The 27,559-nt window shown below is 40.7% G+C and overlaps 1 protein-coding gene across 1 annotated transcript; it reads left to right on the top strand.

Annotated features, from left to right (window-relative positions):
* The first annotated feature begins 11,173 nt into the window (after positions 1 to 11,173).
* On the top strand, positions 11,174 to 12,838 carry LOC112198674 (UPF0481 protein At3g47200). Its single transcript, XM_024339806.2, has 2 exons — positions 11,174 to 11,340; positions 11,488 to 12,838. The coding sequence occupies exon 2, from the start codon at positions 11,540 to 11,542 to the stop codon at positions 12,389 to 12,391; it is 852 nt and encodes a 283-aa protein (XP_024195574.1). The 5' UTR covers positions 11,174 to 11,340; positions 11,488 to 11,539; the 3' UTR covers positions 12,392 to 12,838.
* The last annotated feature ends 14,721 nt before the right edge of the window (positions 12,839 to 27,559 follow it).

The raw sequence follows: 27,559 nt of genomic DNA, 5'->3' as shown, positions 1-27,559 counted from the left end.
GTGGGCTTCACGGGCCACATCACCAAAGTCCAATTCTGGCCACACCACCTACATCAAATTAATCCCCACAACATATTCAACAACTTTTGTACCTGCAACAACAACCAATTCAAAATAGCTAGGTTGGCCGGAAAACTGCCCGAAAGAAATCCGGCGAAATCCCAACTGCACTAGTTTGATTCTCCCTCCTTCGGTCAAACTGAGCTGCAAGATGATTAGCACCACCCAAGCATCAAAACCCACCAAGATTCCCGACTAGAAAATACCAGAAATCATAAATCCATTCGAAAATCCGGCGAGGCACCGAACTGAACAATCTTTCTTCTATACTCTTGATTCGAAGCTTTTCAACTAAGGATACTTACATCGGTTGAAGGAGGAGGAAGAGAGGGTCAATTTGCTGCCGGCGGCGAGCTTAGAGGCAGTCCGACGACGGACAAACCGTGGGATCCAGTTTCCAGGTCAAACTGAAATCTGGGTCGCGGTTTAGGTTTCGATTTTTGGAGCTGAAATGGCTCTTCTAGCTTTCTAAAAATAGTAACCCCCTTTATATGCACAAAGGCCCAAAATAGTAACTCAGGTTTTTGGTCATAACTTTTTCGTACGAACTCTGATTCGGGCAAACTTCGTGTCACTAAACTTGGTTTAATGTATTCCACAAGAAATTTTTCAAAATTGTTAGGTCAAAGAAAAAGTCAACTCTACGTCCTCTAAACTGTAAACAGAACCCCAAGAAGTAAAATTATCTTTTACTAACAGTAAACGAATAAAAGGTTATAGTACACAGAGAGAGAGAGAGAGAGAGAGAGATGGAGCTCTGTTCATGCTTCATGCTTTGTCTTTTCTTTTTAATTAGTTAGTAGTGAAAGACTATTCTAGCCTTGATAAAAATATCGCATGTGTGATACGTGTTTGCCACATCAGTTTTTTAACGGAGCCGTCACAAAAATTGGACGGAGACATGTCATCAATATCAAAATAAAACTTTAGGTATTAGCGTATCATATTTGTAGAGTTGGGATTCTTGGTAATAAGTTGGAGTATTTCACATGCGCCGAAGGGGTTTATCTTGGGCCTAGGAAGCCTTTGGGTTCCCCTTGACAAAGTTAAAAAAAAAAAAAAATTGGCTTTGACTGTAGTGCCCCAGAAATTCTTTATTATTTTTCGAGGATTTTTCGGAATTTAATTAGTGGTTATTGGATAATTTCGTGGCTCGTGGATGGAGCAGAAGCGTTTCGGACGAATTGTTATTCGAAAAGTATGGTTTTAGGAGGGCGCGAAGGTTGACTTTTTATATGTCGGGATTCTCTGAAAATTTCCTTCATGAAAGTCGTAGACCGCGTCGATACGAGTTTGTGGACATGTGGAACGCGAAAATAGGAGTTCGTTTGTGCAAGTTATGGTTTGCGAAAGTTTTGGGAAAGTTCTATAAATAGGAGTTTCCATTTTCGGAAACTTACTATTTTCATTTTTACATTTCCATTTCTGGAAACTCTGAAAACTCTCCGTTCTCTCTCCTCACCCTCGACTGACCCGACCCGAACCCGGAAATCCGACCCGACCTTTCCGGCTATCTCCGGCAGTGAAACTTTCTAGATCGACTCGCCTCCTTGCTCCGGTCGTCTCTGTGGCATCCTCTAGCGGCGATATTCACCGTGTGCGGTGCAGCAAAGCGGAGAAGTTTGGTGATTTCTAACCCGGTCGGAAAACGCAGCTCCAGCGACGCCACGGCTTCATCCTTCTTATGTTAAGCTCGCTGCAGCCTCCTCTTTCGATCATTGGGGTTGGGTTGGATCGATTCACGTGGAAATTTGTTCAACTCGGATTGAATAGTGATTCACGGCTTGCGAGGTAGTTTTCGACCATTTTTACTTCGATTCTGACTTCATGCTAGTTATGAAAGTTGATAAGCATGCTGAGAAAAAAATCTTTGATGTTGGGAGTTTTGTGAAATATTAAGTTTTGGCTAGCGGCGGTGCGCCACGGCCTGTGGTGGCGTTCTGACAGTGTTCTGGCCATGTAAGGGATTGTTTCTGGTATTATATATCTTCTACTTGTCGATACGAGCGTTTCAATATATAATACGCAATTTTTGGAGTTAGTATGAATTTGTTATGATTTTTACGGTTTTGGACCGTTTGATTTATTCGATCCGTGAGGATTCGAGCATCTAATCAACTTGTGGTTTGGTCATATCGATCGTGGAAGTATTCCGAAGACTTTGGGAGGTCTCGGATGTGGTTTCACCTCAATTGGCATTACTTTGGGATTGTGGTTCGATTTGGGGATTCGAATTTTAATTATTTGTGATTTGTTGACTGAATCAAGGCTGTGATTTCCTTAGGTGCTTGACAGAGTGCGTTCTGTAAGTAGTTTAGTGGTGTGAAGACGTAGTGACAGTTTCGAGGTGAGTAAATCTCACGATAATTGTTATGAGCATGATCGATATTCGTTATGAGCAAGATTTCCCTATTGTCTTGGAGTTATTAGGTTAACTGTGACTATAGCTGGTATTAGTGGCATTCCTGAATGAATGACTACGTGTATATATATATATATATATATATATATATATATATATTTACGTGAAATATATATGTATTGGTGGCTTTGTCGTGATGTGAACAATATTTGAAAATGAGTTCATTAGTGCTCGAGAATGGTGAAATTGTGTATTGAGTTATGATTGTAGAATTTCATGTGTTGAGATATCATGAGTCTAATATGACCGTCTTAATTGAGATTTAAGGTATGGTAGCTTGTGTAGGAATATCTGTGTGATGATTCGATGACATCAGTGTGATGAATCTTTGTGATGATTGTCATGTAAAGCTTGTGTAGGAATATCTGTGTGATAAATCGATGACATCAATGTGATGAATCTTTGTGATGATTGCTATTTGTGTGATGACCGGCGAAATCTGTGTGATGATCAGTTGGACGATTGCTATTTGTGTGATGACCAGTGAAATCTGTGTGATGACCGGTGTGATGAATGCTCGGTAGCGAAGTTGAATTGTTATTAAGTTAACAAAGATCGAGAAGACTGTTGTGATGGTCGGAGATATCTATGGATGTCAGAGCGTGAGGTTATGATGATTACTATGACTTGAATTGCTTGTCTTAATGTGACCTCCTGAACTAAAACTGTACGCAGGGGTTACTATGAATTGTTTTGCTTGTTTTGAATTGTGATTGCCTTGTTTTCTTCTTGATTTTATTGATTTATGGTTTGACTGATCTTAAAGGCCATAGTGGTGACGATTGTGCTCTGTGTGAGGATATCAAGGTGATTCATTGTTTTCACCTTTGATGTCATGTTGATGACAAAGGCTTTTGGTGGGAAGGAAATTATGAGTGCGATCTTTGTGACTCGCTGTTGTGCGTCAAAGGATGTCCAAACATTACTTGAGGAGGTTTTGTTTGACTAGAATTTGTGTTATTAGATGCTAGGTTGAGAATCTGAGCATGTGGTTTTAGTCACGAGTTGACTTACGTAAGCATGTTATGGAAGGTTATGAAACAGATGGTTGTAGTTGTGAGTAATGTGCTTATCGTTGTTTAGGTTGAGATGACTTAAGAATATGTTTCTGCTATGTAGTTTTGAGTTTACTCATACGAGCTTTCATAAGCTTACCGGGTTTGTTGTGTGGCAACCCGGTGCACTATTCAATGGTGTAGGGATTAATCCTGCAGGTCAGGACAATCGTGGCTGAAGCTAAGATCACGTGCTTAAAGCTATACTGTAGGAAGCCAATTTTGTGACTTTACCGTTGAAAAGACTTCCGTTGTAGTAGCTCTGAGGAGCATTTATGTTTTATTTTGTTGTGACAATTTAATTCGTAAGCTTATGTAATATATGACTCTGTGGAGCGGGTTTGTATTGACATAGTGGGTTCAGGGCATCAGTATGTACTTGGTTTAAATGAAAAAAGTTTTCGGGTATTTTGTATTGATGGCTGAACCATCACGCTTGTATAATTATGGGATTATATATCGATTTTATTTGTGTTAAAAATCAGGGGCATGACATTGACACCAAAGTGTGGGCACTGATGGTGAAACTTTTTCTAAATAAAAAGAAAAAAAATCAATTTCCCAAATCGGTTTAGGGAATAATCAAAATGTATTTTCTTTTGTCTTTCTTTGCAGAAGGTTACGGCTTCTAGGTTTTCATGTTACGATCAATGATACTACCAAGTTGACATTGGTCCAAACCCAGCTTAACGCTACGCCTTTGATTCCAAGACCAAGCACATAAACATGAAGATAGTTGATCGGAATGTGGAGGTGAGTGATCAAAGTTGCACATGTTAGAGGCACCATTATGGATTGAGTTTAGAGATAGATATTCACAGAGTGCAAACAATAATATAGTTTATGAAAATTTTGATGCAACATAGCAAAACCGAAAGAGATCCAAGTCCAACTGATTGTCTAGTAGTCTAATATAACACACTACCACTAACCTTTTAGGCCATAACAAGTTAACCGAAAATGCTACAATTATGGAAGAGTAATCATGAACATATATATAACAAAAATTGAGCTCCAAAAGAAGAAATAGAGAGACCTCGTTACTTTATTGCGGTCCGGAACCGGAAGATGATAGATGTAAAAATTGTAGAACGATAATTCTTAAGGTTAAAAATTTTAATAATTTAGCTCCTCATGCATTCACAAGTCTTTACCTATTTGGTGGAGCTGCCGGTCATGGAAGAGTAATTAACTCGACTATTAGAGGGTACCTATTTGCTCGACTTTAAGTCACGATTTTCCAGGTCTTCGCAATTGCAATTTCTACATACCTCCAACAATATGGAGTATTTACTACATCACCAAGCATAAGTAACACCCTCTTTGGGACACCCACAAGCCATGGTGAGGCCCAACCGAGACATGCATCTTGTAGCCCTATGTTCAAGCTACGCTACGGTATCCGGAAGTCGCAAATCCGTCACCGGGAAGCCACCTTCCCGGCCTTGCCAAGTTGCCTCCACAATATGCTTTTCTAGACTAGAATAGTAACTTTGAGTCCCACATCTAAGAAAATGTAAATGAGGGAGCCTCCTTCCCCTATAAAAGGAGACTCCTTCCCACTTACTCAACATCCCACAACACACTTTGTAATGCACTTGGGCCGCAAGGCTCAACACACTAGTGTAACATTCAAGTAGACGTAGTTTCCCGCTAAGGCGGGAGACGAACCACTATACATCTTGTGTCACTCTCTCTCTCTCTCTTTATCGTTAATTAGATCCCCACGGATCTTAACATTAACATTGGCGCCGTCTGTGGGAACCCAACACAAAGGCTTCGTCACTTACCATGCGTTAAGTCAGCTTAACGAGCTCAAAAGAAATTTTCTTTTCTTCCTTTGAGTCAGTCTTTCCTTCTTTTGGATTATCATCAGCTCTTACGTCAAGGCAATGTAATCCCGTCCTTAGCGGTACACATTCAGCGGCAACACAAAATATATATTGGCATCTCCAGCGCCACCGCCAACTCATCCTAGCGGATGAGGTCAAACACCAACTTACAGGACTGGTCAACGCCCAACTCAAAAATCCCCGCTGACCTACAAAAAAAAAAAACTTTGCGGTGGCTATTTACTCTGGACACCCAGAAGGCTTCGCTGGGCACCCATGGCCATTCTTCGATCATCAACACCGGCGGCACACCACCGCTAGCTATGCCCAGCGGTCAGAAACCTCTGCTCCGCTCCGCCAGCCCTCCTCCGCTGGTCTTCACCGACGGGATTCACCGCAGAACTCCATTGAGAGTCACTGCTGAACTCTGCCGCTGAGCGTCGCTAGCCTCAACTACTCCGCTAGAGCACCATCAACGGCACTTCTTCCGCTAATCTCTGTCGGCCACTGGTTGTTCGATCGATCAAACATGCTCCTCCGCTGACCAGAAAACCTCCGCTGACCAGCAAACCTCCGCTGTCAGGTTCCGGCAAAACCTCCGCTCAGTAAAACTAGCCGCACCAACAGACCGTTGATGATCAGGCTCAGTCAACCATCACCTCCGTCGGCCAAACCTCTGCCGAACTTAGTCAGCGGCACCGCCAAGCTTCAAATGGAGGCAACGACGAGCTTCGGCCAACATGACCATTCTTCAATCATCACCAGCACCGGCAGCTCCGCCAAGGACTATATCCGCTGAGCAAAACCACCGCTGGGCACCGACTCTCTGCTGAGCTCCAAGCACCCCGAAGCTACCGCTGCTCATAACTCCTCCTCCGAACTCCAACCTTCCAGCGGACCAACCAAAGGCCACCGCTAACAAGCAGCGTGTCGACATCACAAACGAGCTCCGCTTCGCCGAACTCCTCCTCTGCTGAGCTCCGCTCCGCTGAGCTGCTCCACACCACCGAGCACAACCGCTAAGCAAAAGCTCCGCTCCGCTACTGCCAACCATTAGCAAGCCAAGCCTCCGCGGGGCACCGACCCTCGGCCGAGCTTCAATCTTTAGCGGAGCCCCAATCTGTAGCGGAGGACTTCTATCCGTAGCGGACACTGGACACCCGCGCACTTCATCTGGGTAGCTAGCGAACAAATTCACAACTGAGAATCTGCAGCGACGTTGTCGGTTCTAGCAGCACAGAATCCTCTCTCAGGAGAGAAGAATGAAGAAAGCTAAGTCTCTCACCTTATTGATACGAACATCACACACCTCTCTTTCAAACTTCACCTATTGCCATTTAAGAACAGCAGGCCTCTTAATTTAACGACATCTATCAATAGCCTGGTGCACTCATCATAGTAGGCTTTGCACTCCTGCTGCCAGCTTTTTGCATGCTTAATTCACATCAATTGGCCGCGTGTCCCAACTATATATATATATATATATATATATATATATATATACACCCCTGTGGTGCCACATATAGTGCAGCTCCATGCCAATATATGATTCGTAAGTATGCCATGTATTAGAACATCATATACTTTATGTGTGCACACCTACAACACATGATTCAACTGCTTTACACATATTCTTTATAGTTTGTACACGACCCACTGCCCAACCAAGGCATATGGCCAATATTCATTACCATGAATCCAAAGTACTATATGAGAGTACACTACAAAAGTCAAGACGTCATTATCATGAGTATTCAACAGATTACTTGTTGCCATGCAATACATGTAATCATCTTTATCTCATGCATCTATGCCATGACAAATTCATCTCACATACCATTAAACACTTTACTGCTTTGTATGTGCACATGCTACACATGTGTCGATGCCCTACACATAAGACAAGCCATACATGATCACAAACTTCTATCGGCTACCTGCATATATAATCACAAAATATAGCAGGCTTCTATCACTTGTCAAAGCATGCTTCTTAAACAAACAATTACACCAGCTTGTTTATTAAATTGCATGGGCTTGTTGTTTGCCACATCGCATGCCTGCTGCATTTCCCATCATATAACTTTGAATCAAACACAAAGCACCAATTAATGCCACTCTTTTGTCCTCTTCTGGACACTAGCTGATGTGCATGCATCAAAGACTAGCTCATTAATTATTCATGCTTCAACTAGCATTAGACATCTAAACCAAGACTTGCTGCCATATTTTATTAACCTCATGGACATGGCCTTACTGTGAGTTCTTTAATTATCCTTGATAATTAGTGATGTTTGGTCGCAGATCTTGACCGCACAATACCTAAGATCTCAGATTTTTGCTTCACATGATTCAAATAAAGTACAAATTTGCACATGGCCATGCTTACAAAATTCAAGCGTGTAACCGTAAATTGACGTTGTGCGTGTATAACAATTGCGTAGGGTTGTAGCATTTTTAACATCGTAACACGAGGCTACATATACACATGTTTAATCAATTAAACTACATCGATTGATTACTAATCATTTCTCTTGTGTTAAGGAGGCACAAGTACCGTTTCAGTTAGCGAAATCATCATCCTTCTATTAAGGAACTTCGCCACAAGCAATGGACCGTCATGCTCGGCCAACTCCGCTAGCCTCCAAATCGGCATAAGATAAGTAACTATATCTTATCTTTTACGCTCTTTCAAATTGAGCTAATGCCATGCCAATCACATGCTTTTACTACTTCTAAGCATGCTTATAGAATATCACACTTGATATATCTTTACATGCTTCCATAAACTTTTAAGCATGCCTACAACATTTCGTAGATTTGGCAACACCTTCTAGGCCTTACATGCTAGATATGTCATACCTCACATATCGGTCTCAATGATCTCTAAGCAAGTTTACAATAATACATAATGTTATTAGCAACTTTACTACAAGTACATGCTATACATACGTGCCATGCTTCTATTTAATTGCAAAATTAAATAAATATGGGTCACTCAAACAAAATTTTATTAGTTGCTCTATTTGTTTGTCATGTTTCATACAAATGCAAACTTTACGAGTCTGTGGTCACCGCTAGGCGGTAAGGCAACGACTCATAATGACAATGACGGCTACGCGGCATTGCAATCAAGTTTCTCCTCCGAGAAATAGTAAAGAGACTAGTTAACACAGCCCACGGCAGCCATTGATCCAGCAGTTAACCCCGACGCTTGGGTACCAAAGATTGGGCTCGCTACCCAACACCCTCTGCTCCGTGCAGCTCCACCTCAACAAACAATTTACCGACCATCCGGAGGTTCGTCGTGGCTAGGGAGTAGGGGACTCCCTGGCGGGCCTAGCAGGGGCCCACCCGAAAGGCCAAAAGCGTTCGCTCCAACCAATTCTAGATGGACGACGCACTCGCACTAATTATGCTTGATATACGGCACAAAGCTACGCTTTGGTATCAACCCGCAAGAACACCCTCCTTGACTGGGGACTTCGGGGACTTGTACATACAGCCCAGCATAATTAGCAACAATCACGCTCATGCCTCAGGGCATCACCTCGAGCTACCCGTTAATGCCTCATGGTACCGCCGAGCTTTCGCGCTCGTGCCTCAGCGGCACCGCCGAACTTTCGCGCTCGTACCTCAGCGGCACGGCCAGGCTTTCGCGCTCGTGCCTCCGCGGCACCGCCGAGCTTTCGTGCTCGTACCTCAGCGGCACGGCCAGGCTTTCGCGCTCGTGCCTCAGCAGCACCGCCGAGTTTTCGCGCTCGTGCCTCAGCGGCGCGGCCGAGCTTTCGCGCTCGTGCCTCAGCAGCACCGGCAGGCTTTCGCGCTCGTGCCTCAGCGGCACCGCCGAGCTTTCGCGCTCGTACCTCAGCGGCACTGCCAGGCTTTCGCTCTCGTGCCTCAGCTGCACCGCCGAGCTTTCGCGCTCGTGCCACCGCCAGGCTTTTGCGCTCGTGCCACCGCCAGGCTTTCGCGCTCGTGCCTCAGCGGCACAGCCGAGCTTTCGCCCTCTTGCCTTCACCGCACAGCCGAGCTTCCGCTCACGCCTTTGCGACACCCCATTGAGTTTCCGTTCACGAGCTTACCGCTCACGCCTTCGCGGCACCCTTGAGCTTCCGCTCACGAGCTTACCGCTCACGCCTTCGCGGCACCCTTGAGCTTCCGCTCACGAGCTTACGGCTCACGCCTTCCCGGCACCCATTGAGCTCCCCGCTCATGCCTTCCCGGCAACCCTGGAGCTTCCCGCTCATGCCTTCCCTACAACCATTGAGCTTCCCGCTCATGCCTTCCCGGCAACCTTGGAGTTTCCCGCTCATGCCTTCCCGACACCCATTGAGCTCCCCGCTCATGCCTTCCCGGCAACCGTGGAGGTTCCCGCTCATGCCTTCCCGGCAACCATTGAGCTTCCCGCTCATGCCTTCCCGGCAACCCTGGAGCTTCCCGCTCATGCCTTCCTGGCAACCATTGAGCTTCCAGCTCATGCCTTCCCGGCAACCCTGGAGCTTCCCGCTCATGCCTTCCCAGGCAACCCACGAGCTTCCCGCTCCTGCCTTCCCAGGCAACCCACAAGCTTCAGGCTCATGCCTTCCCAGGCAACCCACGAGTTTCCGCTCATGCCTTCCCGGCAACCCACGAGCTTCCCGCTTATGCCTTCCCTGCAAACCCGAGTTTCCCGCTCACAAGCTTTCCGCTCATGCCTTCCCGGCAGTCCTCGAGCTTTACACTCATGTCTACTCGACACACCACACGTTAATGGAACATTGAATTCTTCTACCATTTGTCGCTTGCGACGAATTGAATTCTTTTCGTGTTCCATTAATACGAGCGACAACCAAACAAACACAAGCGTTCACGTATTCATCATTCACGAATTACAAACGCTTACCTTCGCAGTGCTCATGCAACTTACATTTATCATATGCAATCCATATGCTCACACAACCATACGCGTTCTCGAGGTTGTACGTCATAATCGATTGTACTCGGCACCATTCGCGTGTATGCATCAACATGTATCACGCACCGCATACGTTCATATATGCCAACGCATATCCATGCAACTCACATTTGTTGCCCAATGCAACGAGCATTCTACATATGCATGTTTTTATCTTTGTTGTGCAGGTTAACGAGTCCCTTCTTGCTTACGGAGTTCGGGGACTTGTAGGGGCTCCGTGCCGCCCGGTTACTTATGCTTGATGACTTCATGGTTATAACTCCCCAACCAAGAAGCTCCTCTTACTTGGGGACTTCGGGAACTTGTACATACCTCCAACAATATGGAGTATTTACTACATCACCAAGCATAAGTAACACCCTCTTTGGGACACCCACAAGCCATGGTGAGGCCCAACCGAGACATGCATCTTGTAGCCCTATGTTCAAGCTACGCTACGGTATCCGGAAGTCGCAAATCCGTCACCGGGAAGCCACCTTCCCGGCCTTGCCAAGTTGCCTCCACAATATGTTTTTCTAGATTAGAATAGTAACTTTGAGTCCCACATCTAAGAAAATGTAAATGAGGGAGCCTCCTTCCCCTATAAAAGGAGACTCCTCCCACTTACTCAACATCCCACAACACACTTTGTAATGCACTTGGGCCGCAAGGCTCAACACACTAGTGTAACATTCAAGTGGACGTAGTTTCCCGCTAAGGCGGGAGACGAACCACTATACATCTTGTGTCACTCTCTCTCTCTCTTTATCGTTAATTAGATCCCCACGGATCCTAACATTAACACAATTATTTGATCAACTTTACTTTAATTATTCAGGGTCTACCTAAACGACAAATACTTACAACAACTTCCCCTCATCAGTCTAGAATTTCTAGATCCATCCATCTGTTTTTAAAGGAACTGGGTTGCCGCAAAAACAACATTAACCCAAACCAAACTCAATCAATTTCTATAGATTCCGCTTCTCACCATTGAACTACTGCAAAGTTCTCTGTCAACCCTCCCTAGGATAGGTACAATATATAGTAATGTTTTCCTTTTTCATTGCTAGCTAGGTAGGGTGTGTATGTACTCATTACATGCAGTTTGTATTTTACCCTTTTCGTTTTCATTTCAAGGTAATTTGATTATATGGTCCCTTAATTGCAACTTTATTGCAGCCTTTTCCGGAGATCGAATTGATTAGTTGGGGATTGATCATATACAGCACTCATGTCTGTAAATCATAAGAGTGGTAAAGATCATTTAGTTATCGATATTATTGACAAGAAATGCATCTTCAGAGTTCCTAACGTGCTCCGGAGACAAAACCCCGAGGCATATACACCTGACGTTGTTGCAATCGGACCTTTACATCATTATCGAGAAAAGCGAGGCAAGGAAGAAGGTAAAGGAGGCAAGGAAGACAAAGAAGACAAAGGCGAGGAAGATTTCCAACTCCTGAAACGAGGGAAAAAAAGCTATTTGAATGAAATTCTCGCACGTATGAAGAATATAACTTTGGAAGAGTTGACCACAAAAGTTACTGAGCTCTCAGATAAGAAGAATGAAGGTGGGTTTGAGGAACGAGCTCGCAACTTTTATGCAGAACCACTTGATCATATTCCTTCCAAAGACTTCATCGAGATGATGATAGTTGATGGTTGCTTCATAGTTCAACTATTTCGGAAGTGTAAACATTCCAATCTCAGGGCCTCAGATGACCTGGTGTTCAACATGGACTGTATGTTTCATTTCCTATGCCATGACATTTTGCTCCTAGAGAATCAACTACCTTGGTTTGTTATCCACAGTTTGTATAGCCTTACCCTTGAAATATACCCTGATGAAGCCTCTCTCTCTGTTCTCATCCTTAAAGCCTTCAGCATACTACCATCACTGAAGCAAAGTTGCTCATCTTATAATAAGCATCTCGGCAAGATCAAGTGTCATTGTGATGCTGATTATCTGCACATACTTGATCTGGTAAGAGCTTCCATAGTTATTCCATTGAAGACCATAGATGCGAGAGTAGCTAGAAAAGAATCTATGTCCGACCGAGCTGAAGAACATCAAGTGCATTAAAGGACCGTAGACAAGGCAGAGAGTAAATCTGTTCATGAAGCTATCTTTGACCCAGATCTACATCAAATACGTACCGCAACCGCTCTCTCAAAGGCAGACATTAAATTCAAAAAAGTCATAAGGGAGAGCATAATGGACATTCGATTCAGAGTGGGTGGGTGGTTCAGGAATGGGATTCTAGAGATTCCACAGCTAAACGTTGGAATGTCATCGGAAACATTATTCAGGAACCTTATTGCAATTGAGCAATGCTTCCATGGTTATTCAAACGTGATAACATCTTATGCCATCTTTATGGATAACCTCATCTCTTCAAAGGAAGATATGGAATTACTTTGCAAGAAACAAGTAATTGGTAACTGGATGAGTGATGAAGATGGTTGTGAGTTCTTCAGCAATCTTTACAAGGACATCCCACACAACAAGTTCTACTATTATGGTCTGTGCAAGCAAGTAAATGCTCGTTACAGATCGAGATGGTATACATGGTTGGCTTTACTCAAGAGTGAAAAATTTTCTAACCCCTGGAGAATTTTGGCTTTCGGGATAGGTATTATCGTTTTGATTCTCACCGCGTGGAGTCAGACAAACAACATTCGGGTTAACATGCATAAGTGAAGCCTAGCTTCACGATTGCCTGCGTTTCTCACTTTCTTTGTGTGTGGCTGTTGTTGTTTTTGAGATATTTGAATGTACCTCTCATATGTGTCATTTTAATTACGTTGACGGTATATTTCGATGTATATGTCGTTGTACCTCTACTTGCATCTTAATTAGAATTATAATTTTCTCGTCTGATTACGATAACGCACTGAAAATGAATTCTATTGCTTTTTCTCTCTTTGATAAAAAGAAAAACTTTAATAAAGTGAGGAAAAGACCAACCATTCCTTTGGCTGAACGTCGTCCCTACTCCTTTGGCTGTTGGTCGTCCCAAAGATATGAAAATATATGGATTGATCTATATAAATTAAAGCTTTTGTTTAGGTCCATCTGTCAATTTCAATATTTCAATGACAACATGAACAACACGAGCACCAAGTACTGATCGAACACTCGTCTAAATGCATACTTTTCTTATATTTCTACAACTGCCAGAGGGTGATCAAACACATTTCGCAATAACAAATAGACCCAAGAGTTACCCTCCTCGGTCCTCACAAGTAAAAGCTGTAGTAACTTTGCCGACTTGCCAAAGAGGGAGAGAGTAGTGAGTTGCCAAACATAAGGGATCTGTTGCCAGAAATGATGGAGCCAAACCACTTGATATACATGAGGAATGTGAATATATATGATTCCGAAAATTAAAGAATCCAACATCAGTTACAGACTTACAGCTGCTAGCAGGACCTATGCTTCCTTATGCCATCTCTTATTCCAAGCTATCTTGTTTGTTTGTCTAAGTCGGCAAAGAAAATGGCCATCACAAGCAGAGAACAGTGAACATAAAACTTCAAAGAATAAGAGTAGTGCACATGTAAGTAAACTGCTCCACTTTAATTGTGCAAAATTGCCTTTCTTCTTCTGGAGCTAAACTCTGAAAACCATCTCCTCCCATGCATCAACCTTCCAAATTTTAAAAATAATTCAAAAAAGCAATGCATGATCACATGCAAAGCTGAAATCTGAACCACAAGTTATTTTTTCAACCCAAAACCCCATTTGTTCATGCTCAGTGAACTTCGCTATGTTAAAAACAATGACATAGAAACTGACTTTATTATCAAGTAATTGTCAAGTGCCTCGATCATGGTGTCATATCGAGAATGGTAAAATTGGTTGAGTTAGTTAAACCATTCCCAATACAAATGTTAATTCATTTGAGAGGAAGGGGGAGGATTCAATGCACCGACGTGCACTTGCACCGACATAAATGGATGGTTAGATTATATTAAATACACTCTTAGGCTATTAGTAAAAATATTAATTATAAATATTAAGAGTTGAGATCATCTTATAAGTGTTGGGTCATTCATATTAATTATAAATATCAAAGGTTGAGATCATCTTATAAGTGTTGGGTCATTTGCACCGTCGGTGCATAAAATAATTTCCATGAGAGAAATGCTAGCAACTTTTCTCATCTATCTTTTTTTTCTACCTTCCCCATTTATTAACCACCGTGTGTCCCTTATTTCACTCAAAACCATAATATTTATATTGTCAAAGCTGACTTTCATTTCTTCCAAATATTTATTGCTTATTAACAACTTTATTATTTCTGTTCTCTCTAATGATTTCTGGATTTAGATTTAAAAAACTCGACCTAGCTCTGCTAGGGTTTGGGGCGGCGACGTCTCCTTGGAGATCGGTCTTCCCTGTATCTACTCCACTTCAATGGAATCATTCACGGGCTTTGGTCCGTGTCTTGCTATTCTTCCTGCCTTCTGCTATGGGGTGGTTTGCCGGGATTTTGGCCGATCGAGGGTCGGAGACTCGGGGACTAAGGTTCTGAGTTCTGGCCTTGAAGGAGTGCAAGGCCAATCATGGTCTTCGGCGGTCGCTCACGGTGGTGTTTTGGCTGATGGTGACGATGGCTGGTCTTCACATTCAACTGTTGGGGGTTTATGGGTTCAAGGTGATTCTAGCCTCTGGTCTTGTTTGTGCAAGTTGATTCATACTCTCTCTTCGACTTCTCTAAGTCGATGGTGGGCTAGGGATTAGGGATCAAGCCGGTGGTGGTGGTGGACTGGCCATCAGGATTCACGATGGCGGATATGCAGAAGGTTCCTGATGGTTTTGGCAGACGGGTTTGGATCTGGGATCCGGGTGGAGATTAGGCTTGGTATATGGCCCACTATCTTTGGTGGGCTGCATATCAGTAGCTAGATTGGTTTGGGACTCTTGTTTACTGGTATTGGATTTGAGACCCAAGCTTATGATACCTGTTCGTGAAAGACCGTCTACCAACATGGCCATGTTCTGACACCCTTGGCCGGCTTAGATCTTTAGGTGGGAGAGTGCCTTCATTCCGACGCCAAGTTGATTTTTGTCAAATTGTGCGTTGGAGTTCGATGGGTAGTCAAACCACCGACTACTCAATTCACTACATGGCTGCAATCCATAGTGTAAAATCAGCACTGCGTTTCGACGCTGCTACTCTTGCATTTTTAATTCTTTGTATTTCAGATGCAATTTTTGCATCTTTTCCTTTTGTATTGTTTATTTTCTTTGTTATGCCTATTGGCATGGTATTGTTGTAATCTTTCAATTTCAATAAAAAGCTGACCTCATTTTACTAAAAAAAAAAGATTTCTGGATTCAGAATGTGTCACTTTTGTATTTTACTATGTTATGACCGTGGAAAATTTCTTTGATCTGAGAGTGGAAATTACTATATAATTGAACCTAGAAGCTATTTGATTTTGGTAACTCATTACATTGTGGCAGTATTATTTTTTTTTTTTTGGGAGTGAATATTTTTTTCCCCCTAATCTAGGCTATGCAATTGTTTCCTAAATGTTGATATTGAATTGAAGCAAAGAAGAATGATACAAAGAGAAGAAGGAAAGGAAGATGAAGTGGAAAAGACAGGTGGAAATCGTTCACAAAGAGAACGAGAAAGAGAAAAGAATCTAAATGGAAATAAAAAGAAAATAAATTATTTTCAAAAAAAATAAAAGGATTAATTTCAGTTTACCCCCCTGAGGTTTGGGAGTGTCATCATTTCACCCCCTCTACTTTCAATTTTGAATTTTTACCCCCTAAACTTTCCAATTTCAATCAGCCATGTCCAATTTCTACTATTCCGTCCAAATTGGACGTTAAGTTTGACTTTTGAGGGCTAAAATGGTCATTTCAACATAAAAATTATATATATATATATATATATATATATTTTCTGTTTTCAAGTTTTTTTTTTTTTTTTTTTTTTTTTTTTAAATTTTGTCTTCAACCTATACACCACAAGTTATAATAGGTTTATAAAAAAAAAAAATACTCTAGGTGGTTGAAAGCCGCTCGCTGGTATACTATATTTGTGATATATCTCTGATAAAGTGAAGAATTTTAGGATATATCCCCAATAAAGTGAAGAAATATTTGTAAAAAATAATTTTACACTTTATCTGTAAATAAATATATGTATATCCCTAATAAAGTGAAGAAATATCTGTGTAAAATCATTTTTGGTCTACGATATTTGTGATATATCTCCAATAAATTGAAGAATTTTATGATATATCCCTAATAAAGTGAAGAAATATCTGTAAAAAATGATTTTACACTTTATCTGTAAATATCTGTATATCCCCAATAAAGTGAAGAAATATTTGTGTAAAATCATTTTTTACATATATTTATTTATAGATAAAGTGTAAAATTATTTTTTACAGATATTTCTTCACTTTATTGGGGATATATCCTAAATTATTCACTTTATCGGAGATATGTCACAAATATCATAGACCAGCGAGCGGCTTTCAACTACCTAGAGTATTTTTTTGTTTTTATAAACCTATTATAACTTGTGGTGTATAGGTTGGAGACAAAATAAAAAATAAAAAATAAATAAATAAAAAGAAGAAATAGAAAAAAAAAAAAAACCAAAAAACTAAAAAACTAAAAAACATAAATTTTTTTTAAATTTTTTTATTTTTAAGTTTTTTTTAAATTTTTTTATGTTGAAAGGACCATTTTAGCCTTCAAAAGTCAAACTTAACGTCGAATTTAGACGGAATAGTAGAAATTGGACACGGCTGATTGAAATTGGAAAGTTTAGGGGGTAAAAATTCAAAATTGAAAGTACAGGGGGTGAAATGATGACACCCCCAAACCTCAGAGGGTTAAACTGAAATTAATCCAAAATAAAAATATGTGTTTGTGCAGTAATTGATAAAGTAATATGGGGTTCACATCCAAAATCAATTGGCAATGGATGAAGTGACTCAAACCCTTATAAACCCATAAGCAAAGTTATGTTTTTCCAATGTGGGAGTTATATTTATACACATTCTCAACACTCCCCTACACATGTGGCGATTTCTCAAGCCATACATGTTGACAAGTTATATTAGGTGACGGTGAGCACGCGTGGCCATCGCTGAAACCAAACATGTGGGTAACCTGGCTCTGATACCATGATAAAGTAATCTAAGGTTCACATCCAAAACCAATTAGAAATGGATGGAGTGGCCCAAACCCTTATAAACCCATAGGCAAGGTCCCATTTTTCCTATGTAGGATGTATATATTCTCAACAGTAATTATGGGCAGATTCGGAAAATACAAAAGTTATTTTGTAAAACCTTAATGTTATGGTTTTGAGTGAAATAAGAGTACACATGACAGTTAATAAATGAGAAAGGTAGAAAGAGAAGGTAGATGGGAAAGGTTGCTAGCATTTCTCTTCATTTGATATACACTATAAGTTTTGAAAAGAACAAGGGTTTTTGTCCATTTACCCCATTTCTAGGGATTTTTTTCCCACTAACCTCATTAAGTTTTTTTAATTTCCTCTTATCCAATACACTCTAAGGAAGTCTTCCCTAATACCCCATTAAGATTTTTTTTTTGTTTTTAATTTTTTTTAATACCATTTTACCCCTCACCCCTTTGTTACTTAGAGAGAGAGAGAAAATGGAAGAGAGAGAAACCATAGGAGACTTCGCTGGAGCCCGTCACCGGTCGCCGGAATCCGGTCATCTTTCATCGGAATCCGGCAAACTTTCGCCGGATTCCGGTCACCGGCAGCCGCCCTCGGATTTTTCTAAAAACCTCTATTGCCCCCACTAGACATCTATTTCCCCCCAATAGATGTCTATTGCCCCCAAATACCCCAAATAGAGGGGCAATAGACCTCTATTGCCCCCCAATAGACGTCTATTGCCTCCCAATAGAACTTTCGGTCTGCTGCCCTCCAATAGATGTCTATTGCCCCCCAATAGACGGGTAATAAACTTCTATTGCCCCCCAATAGACATCTATTGCTCCCCAATAGAACTTTCGGTTGCTGAAATTGAAACTAATCTTCCTAAATTTAGACAAAGAAAACTTTTATTAAAGAAAAAAATAAGGAGATTATATCAATTCAAAACGTCTATTGTCCCCCAATAGAACTTCATTTTTGTCTTTTTTTCTTTCATTCTGAGCCTTCTCCCCTATTTTACCAAAACTTAAGGTTTAGAATATCCACTTACATATCATAATGTACATGAAATAACTTAATTAAGGCTGCAACATATTTATATGCTCACAATTTCACATAAGTAAAAGAGAAGGCCAATTATCTTTAGATTTCTTAGCCTTCAGCAAACAATACTTAAGCCTTTCCATGCTTCAATTTCTTTTTTCCTGAGTTTTCTGCCCAAAAAAAAAAAAGCTAGATCAACGATTCCAGCTCTGCTGGTGCTTTTCTCTTCCATCATCGGATCTGCAGCATCGACTCTGGTTCCGGGTTGTAATTCCAGTTTAGATTCAGGCTCCGGTTGAACATCAAACTCTGGCGTTGGCTCAGGTTGAGCGCCGGAGAACCTTGATCTAGCGCCAGAAAGCCTTCATCGACACCGGAGAACCTTGATCTAGCGCTGGAGAACCTTGATCGAGCTCCGGATAGCCTTCGTCGAGCACCAGAGAGGCTAGATCGAGCGCCGGAGGGCCTACGTCGAACGCCGGAAGGCCTACGTCGTACCCCGGAGAGGCTGGGTCCAGAGCGCCTGGGTCAAGCGCCGAACGCTGGAAGGGCTGGGTGGAGCGCCGGAGGGGTTGGAACGACGCCGGAGCTGGAGGTCAGTTGGGGGGAGAGAGAGAGAGATCGGGGATGAGAAGCTCGAGTGGCAGTATGTAATTTATTAATTAAGCAGAGGGCAGAATAGTCATTTCTTTTTTAAATTGGGTTAGTGAGAATAAAAATCTGTTGCTGAGGTAAGTGAGATAACTTTGGCTTATTTTTGGGCTTTTGGTCAAGAACCCAAAGAACAAATTAAGAAATTAAAGTGAGGCATCCAGTTGTCCATTCAATAGATATGCCTTGATGCCAACTTTCTAGAATAAATGCATAGAGTTCTAAAAACAACAAAGTAACTAAATACAGGCATCCAGTTCACCATTCAATATTTATTTCTTGAGGCCAACTTTCTAAACTGAAATACAAAAAGAGTTCTGGAAATAAGGAAGAAAATAAACAGTTGGTTGACTCGAAAACTAGAAACAATCTTACAGGTTCAGTTAGGGGAGTTCTATTCAATGAAGGAGCAACACTGTTGGCCCTCATCTTTGCTCATACACAACGCCAACCTATTAGAGAAGTGCCACAAGAATTAAGGTCATTCTTTAATTTCAGATTATACAAGGCTGGTCCTGAGATTCTAACAGCCTGAGGCGGAAAATTAACATGTGGCTTCCTCTATATATATATATATATATATATATATATATGTACATTACAAAATCATATGTTTTGAATAAAAGTAAATATAGAATTTATAACAAAACAAAAATTTATGAATATTTTGTTCATACATAAATGTATTTAATACAAAAATAGTTAAACATAATTTTTTTTTTTATGGCTAGTGATACACCAAAAATAGGTGTATAAATAAATCCCTGCAATCTCAATGATTATCCACGGTAGTATAGGAAAGAGAGTGTCTCCCGCAGAGGATTATGGCTTAACAATTGCAAAACAGATTCTGAAAACTCGAAACTGACACTAGACAAAGACGAAAATAAAAACTATACCTAAACTCAACAAAAAAGTATAAAATTAAATATACACCAACTAGACACACAGAAAAAAAGAGGCACACAAAATTTGGGGTTAATCGGAATTGAACTGCTATACTAAATAAAATGAAGAAGACAAAGGACAAAAAACTAACGAAAACAGAAAACAATTTGGGGATTTTGGTTTTGATCAAATATGAGAAAACTAGCTAGGAACTACTTCTCACCACTAGACAATGATTACACCTATGATGTATTTACTAACATGTTCAATTTATTCAGATATCCTTACTCAAGCTAAGCCAATGATGTGTTGTACTTAACCTATCAATCTCTCTTACTTGGTATGTTAAGAGAATGATGTTTTCAACTTAACTTAGCTTCTATAATGGAACCTAGAGTGATGTTCTCGCATAGCTCTCACCTAGAAGTCATTAAGGTCTAAAAGATTATGAATAAGGCTAGGCAATTTCGGTACTGATGTTGTCCTAATCTACCTAGACGTTGGTTTATATGAATGGGGCTCAAGTCATTCACTCGCTACTCTAGAATGCAAATAGATATGATGATCATACAAGACACTCATAGCTTTACAACCTAGCATGCATACTAATGTTGCGCACCATCAATAGACATACAAAGTTGATCAATGAACAAACAATAAATCAATGAATATCCGAAATCCAAAGAACTTATTAAATAAACACCAACATCATAGTTACACCATGTCTAGGGCTGAAAGCAGCCCCTAACTAAAAGAAAATTAGCTACTCATCATCTTGGAAAACACACAAAAGAAATACATGAGTTTTGGAAAGAAGAAAGAATAAAAAAGATGGAAAACAGGGCAAACGATCGATCGTTAGATGCCAGCGATCGATCGTTTCTGGGCTCCGAACTTTACTTCTTCTCCTTGAGTTGCTTCAATGGTTTCTTGCTTCTCTTCTGCGTTGTCGTCCTTGATTGTGACTTCTAAAAGCCTTTTATTCCGTCTTAAAACTCTTCCACTTTGTTTCCTTGTGGATCTCTAACTCTTTACTTCAAAGAAAAGTCATAATCCATCGAAAATCCTTGTTGAATCAAAATTCCACGCACTTTCCTTCTTTAAGCCTTCGTTTCCTAATTTGCTTCGGAAAACCGAATAAACACACAAATAAATAAATCAGCTAAAAATAATATAAACTAACAAAGAAAAGCATAGGGTTAAATAATAATAACGTTCCATAAATATGCTCCTATCAAATTCCCCCACACTTATCTTTTGCTAGTCCCTTAGCAAAATCAAAACAAAACAAAGACTCAAAGACTAAAGACTACAAACTAACAAAAACTAATAAGACTCAAAATTGACACCTTAAAATACTACTAAGCCTTCCAACATTTTGTCTCAGCAATCCCCTACTTTCATGGCACGAAGATTAGCACTTAACCAAGAAGTAATCATCAATAATTCATGAGTTAATTAAAACATATAGTCCACATATAAACATGTAAGACACGGAAGTAACAATGGTGATATGGTGGAGCTCAGCATGTTTCGAACAAGTCATGATTCATCCTCTCAAGGGTATGCACTCTTTCTTCTCTCAGATTTCAAGGCTAATGCTTAAAAGCTTATTCACTCAAGTATATGTGCGAGAGATCATATTAAAGACAAACAAACAGCTCACATATAATAAAAAGAAAGAAAAGGCTTTTTATGAATTCTTTTCAATTATGACCTCATGAAATATACCAACTACTTGCACAAATGGACCTAAACCATATGCTCACTCCCACACACAAATCTCCACAGATCAATCGCCGTCCCCAAGGATCAAAGAGGTCTTCGTTAAAGGTTGCAATGGGGCCAAGGGTATAGGTTTCAAGAAAGAAAAGATTAGGAGATAACAAAAGTCCTAAGGAAATTTAGTGGAGCACCAGATAATGATGTAGAGATATAAGAACTTCAATGAATTTCCTCAAGGCAATCAAACTCGAAACACATGAAGCAAGACTATACATTTTTTCTTTTAAGGCCAAATGTCATCTTTTTGGGCCTTTGCTTCATTCTAATCTCTCCCATAATACAACAAAACCATGTATCAAATCCAAGGAAGACTTTTCTTTTCTTATTTCTTTTTTTTCACAGCTATTTTTCCTTTTTGTTTTTTGTTTTTTGATAGCCAACATTGCTCTTTTTTTTTTTTTTCTTTTCTTTTCCTTGGACCGATATTTACAATAGAGTTCCCCCACACTTGCTTACAATAATACCTTGAACATAATGAATCTCTATAAATTTGCTCCAATAATTCCTTAGGATAGGGTAAGGATATAACTATACTAGGTTAAAAGGTAAGGAATTTTGTGGGCGGTGAAACAAAAGGCTAAATGTAAGCTCAAAGGGGTTAACTAGGGGGTTGCACATCTTGTGTACATAAGAGGGACACAGGTTAATTTGGCTATGGTGGTGATTCCGAGTGCCTTTATCCTTTCTGAGGTTCAAGCGTAGTGATAAAAGTTTTGACAGGCATAGAAGTGAGTTCTAGTAATCTCTATAGTCCATTAAAGAGCTATGGCAAGTAGTCAATCAAGATGAAAGAATAATGAAGTCATGCAAGTTCATCGCCAAGAAAATAAGAATTTATTTTTCATGTAAACTCTTAGAAAGAAAAGCACATATAAGGCTCAAAAGCTCACAAAGGTTATGTATGAATCATAACGTATCCTAGCATGCTCAATTTCTGTACCATGTTAACGATAAGCCACATCTACTACACATACATATGCTTTTTATACATCTTAATTAACTAACAAATTCTTTTGACTTAATCTCAATCTTGTGATCCTCTATTAGCCATAATTTTAGAAGATATAAGATCATCCTCGACAGTTGAAAAGCATCCTAAGACTCAAAAGAAAAATAACTTTAAAAGCCAGACTCTTTTTTTTTTTTCTTTTTTTTTTTTTCTGATTTTCTGATTTTTTTTTTTAAGGTGTCGACGATCGATCGTTTTGCTTTTGACCCTTTCCCTGATCAACAAACGATCGATCTCCAACTCGGGGCGATCGATCTTGACTGACAAAATTTAGAAAAAGCTTGAAATTTTCAACACCCAACAACTCTAAGATGACTCTAAAACAAAAACACAATAGAAACACAATGTTTCCCTTCCCCCACACTTATTCTTAACATTGTCCTCAATGTTGGACAAAATTCTAAGCATGCAATGAAGAGAATAAAGCGTGAAAACAAAGAAACATTCACAAAAACATACAAAACACGAAGCAAATAAAGTACAAGAAAGTAAAGAGGATGGGATAAAGAGAGCAAATCTGATTGTAGCAAAGCTCCAAGCTGCGCCCAAGTCCTCCATCATTGGGTTGCCTCCCAAATAGCGCTTGGTTTTACGTCCTCAGCCTGACAGTACCAATGGTGATTACTCAGAAGGAGCAGATTCGTGAAGGGATACATCCTCCACAGTATGCTCCAAGAATGTCTCATAATATGGCTTGAGTCGATGACCATTCACCTTGAATTTGTCATGTGTCCTTAAGTTTTGGATTTCCACTGCACCATGAGAATATACGTTCAAACCACCTAGAACGTAATTTACCAGGAAAAAGTTTAAGGCGAGAATTAAAGAGAAGGACTTTCTGTCCAATAGAAAAATCCTTTCGAGAAATCATGCGATCATGGAAAGCCTTAGTTTTCTCCTTGTAAACTCGAGAACTCTCATACGCATCATTGCGGATTTCCTCTAATTCATTCAACTGAAGTTTTCTGTGCACACCAGCCGCATCTATGTTCATATTGAATTGCTTGATAGCCCACCATGCACGATGCTCAAGCTCCACAGGTAGATGACAAGGCTTACCATAAACCAACCGAAAAGGAGACATTCCAATTGGAGTCTTGTAAGCAGTTCTATATGCCCACAAAGCGTCATCAAGTCTCAAGCTCCAATCCTTCCTACTAGGGCCAACAGTCTTCTGCAAAATTTGCTTAATTTCACGGTTAGACACCTCCGCTTGGCCACTTGTTTGAGGATGATAAGGTGTTGCCACCTTATGAGTAATGTTGTATTTCCGGAGTAGAGCCTCAAACGTCCTATTGCAAAAGTGGATCCTCCATTGCTGATTATTGCCCTTGGTGTTCCAAATCTTGAAAAGATATTAGACTTAAGAAAATCTGAAACCACTTTAGCATCATTAGTCCGGGTGGCTTTAGCCTCCACCCACTTAGACACATAATCAACAGCGAGAAGAATGTATAAATTACCATAAGATGAAGGGAATAGTCCCATGAAATCGATGCCCCAAATGTCAAAGAGTTCAACACTTAGAATGGGGGTTTGTGGCATTTGATTTCTAGGGCCCAAGTTACCTGTTCGTTGACAATGATCGCATGACTTGCAAAAGAGATAAGAGTCCTTGAACAAGTTAGGCCAATAAAATCCACTCTCAAGGACCTTAAGAGCTGTTCTCTTTGCTCCAAAATGTCCACCACATGCATAGGAATGACAAAAGGTGAGAATAGAATGAAATTCAGAATCATGAGGGCACCTTCTTACCAATTGATCAGCACAATACTTCCATAAGTATGGGTCATCCCACACATATTGCTTGGCGGTTTTGATGAGTTTATTTCTTCTGTGCTCGAGTCAAATCATCCGAAATCAGCTTGGAAGCTTTGTAGTTCACGATATCGGCGTACCAAGGATCAACGTTTTTATGTCCAAGCTGCAGACGATCGATCGTTTGGGCGACACGATCTATCGTTTCCTCTGTTTTTGGATTTTGCACAATCGATGATCGATCGTTTGGGGGCCTAGATCGATCGTTTTCTGCATCTGCCTTCTTTTGCAAAGCGAAGAGTTGCTCGTCCGGGAAGCTATCCCTTAATGGCAATGTATCCTCCTCCTCTTTTGAGCTATGAACAAGACTACTTAAGTGCTCTGCAACTACATTCTCACTCCCCTTCTTATCCTTGATGTCCAAATCGAATTCTTGGAGTAAGAGCATCTATCTAATCAAGCGCGGTTTCGCTTCCTTCTTGGTAAGTAGGTATTTTAGGGCTGCATGATCAGAAAATATAGTAACCTTAGTACCAATTAAATAAGAGCGAAACTTTTCAAGAGCAAAAACTACAGCAAGAAACTCTTTTTCCGTTGTGGAGTAATTTAATTGGGCATCATTGAGTGTCCGAGATGCATAATAGATGACATGGGGGATCTTCCCAACACGCTGCCCTAACACAGCTCCCACGGCATAATCCGAAGCGTCACACGTGAGTTCAAATGGAAGACTCCAATCCGGTGGTTGAATGACGGGTGCGGTGGAAAGTGACTCTTTCAACTTGTTGAATGCAGCCAAACACTCTTCATCAAACTCGAAAGCTACATCCTTTTGAAGCAAGTGACATAATGGCCTAGAAATCTTTGAGAAGTCAAGGATAAACCTGCGATAAAAACCTGCATGTCCAAGAAAAGAGCGGACCTCCCTAACAGAAGTAGGGAGGGGTAAAGAGCTAACAAGTTCAACCTTAGATCTATCAACTTCTATTCCCCTTGCAGAAATTATATGTCCCAGAACTAACCCTTGTTGTACCATAAAATGACACTTCTCCCAATTTAAAACCAAATTAGTTTCTTGACAACGTTTTAAAACGAGAGAAAGATTATCTAAACATGCATCAAAAGAATCTCCATAAACTGAGAAGTCATCCATGAAAACTTCAATTATCTTTTCAACCATATCAGAGAAGATACTTACCATGCATCTTTGGAATGTAGCAGGGGCGTTACAAAGCCCAAAAGGCATACGACGATATGCAAAGGTCCCAAATGGATAAGTAAAGGTTGTCTTTTCTTGATCCTCAGGTGCTATAGCAATTTGATTATAACCAGAATAACCATCAAGAAAGCAATAATGAAAGTGACCAGCTAACCTTTCAAGCATTTGGTTGATGAAGGGAAGAGGAAACTGATCCTTGCGTGTGGTGGCATTAAGCTTGCGGTAGTCAATACATACCCTCCAACCGGTTTGCACACGTGTAGGGATCAACTCATTGGCTTCGTTCTTCACAACTGTCACTCCGGATCGCTTTGGAACTACTTGCACAGGGCTCACCCACTTGCTATCTGAAATAGGGTATATAATACCCACATCTAGGAGTTTAAGGACCTCTTTTTTCACTACTTCCATCATGGGGGGATTTAGTCTGCGTTGTGCTTCTCGAGTAGGCTTTGCATCCTCCTCCAATAAGATCCTATGCATGCATGTGGCCGGGTTTATGCCTTTTATGTCCGCTATGCTCCAACCAATGGCCCTTTTATGGTCCCTAAGCACATGGATCAGCTTGTCCTCCTCAATTGCCGTAATATTTGCAGCTATAATGACCGGCAATGTCTCTTTCTCTCCAAGATACACATACTTCAAGTGTTCGGGTAGTTGTTTTAGTTCCAATTTTGGTGCCTGAATCACAGAAGGAAGTACCTTTTCATTAGAAATTGGAAGAGAAATATAAGACATATTATATACTTACTTGGGAGATGGGGTAATGATGCAAGAGAGGCTGCTGCCTCTTCTATGGCGTTATCAAAGCACACGGCTCTTTTTGGGCTCTTAGGTGACTCATGTTCAAATCCGTGAGCTATAGTAACTTCCAATGCATCCTCCTTCATGACTTCAAAGAGTTGCTGCACTAAAGAATCGAGAATGTCAATGGAAAAACATGAATGCACATCACATGGATACCTCATTGCTTCAAAGACATTGAAGCTTATAACTTCCCCATCAAATTCCATGGTGAGAGTTCCTTCATAAACATCTATTTTGGTGCGAGTGGTTCTCATGAAAGGTCGGCCAAGAAGTAGAGGAGTAGTTGAAGAAGATGATGTCGCATCCTCCATTTGAAGCACATAAAAATCCGCCGGAAAAATAAGATCATTAACCTGCACCAAAACATCTTCCACAACTCCTCTTGGATAAGCATTAGAACGATCAGCTAATTGAATAATAATACCAGTATCTTTAAGCTCACTTAGGTCTAAGGATGCATAAACAGAATATGGCATTACATTAATTGATGCACCTAGATCTAACATGGCACGTTCAAACTTGGTGTTACCGATTTTACAAGGAAGGGTGAAACTCCCTGGATCCTTGCACTTTGGTGGTAGCTTCCTTTGAAGTACCGCTGAGACATTCTCACTTACCGCGACGGTTTCATTCCCTTGTAGCTTCCTTTTGTTGGTGCAAAGCTCTTTCAAGAACTTAGCATATTTTGGAACTTGTTTGATTACATCTAGCAAGGGTATGTTCACTTGGACCTTCTGGAATGTGTCCAAGATGCTTTTCTCAAGCTCCTCCTTCTTTGACTTAGCAAACCTACAAGGAAAAGGCACGGAAGAAGGATTGGTAGAAACTGGAACCTCATGAGTTACCTTGGAATTTTCGGAGGATTTTGGATTTCTGACCAAAAGATCGATAGTTTGGCCTGTGAGATCGATCGTTTTGCTT

Source organism: Rosa chinensis, chromosome 4, assembly GCF_002994745.2.
Source record: "Rosa chinensis cultivar Old Blush chromosome 4, RchiOBHm-V2, whole genome shotgun sequence".
Taxonomy (NCBI): domain Eukaryota; kingdom Viridiplantae; phylum Streptophyta; class Magnoliopsida; order Rosales; family Rosaceae; genus Rosa; species Rosa chinensis.
The sequence above is the reverse complement of the archived record's forward strand: the minus strand, read 5'-3'. Positions and strand labels throughout refer to the sequence as shown.

Bases quoted from the DNA above. Each gene is read 5' to 3' on its own strand.
- LOC112198674 (XM_024339806.2), top strand. From the start codon at position 11,540: ATGTCTGTAAATCATAAGAGTGGTAAAGATCATTTAGTTATCGATATT.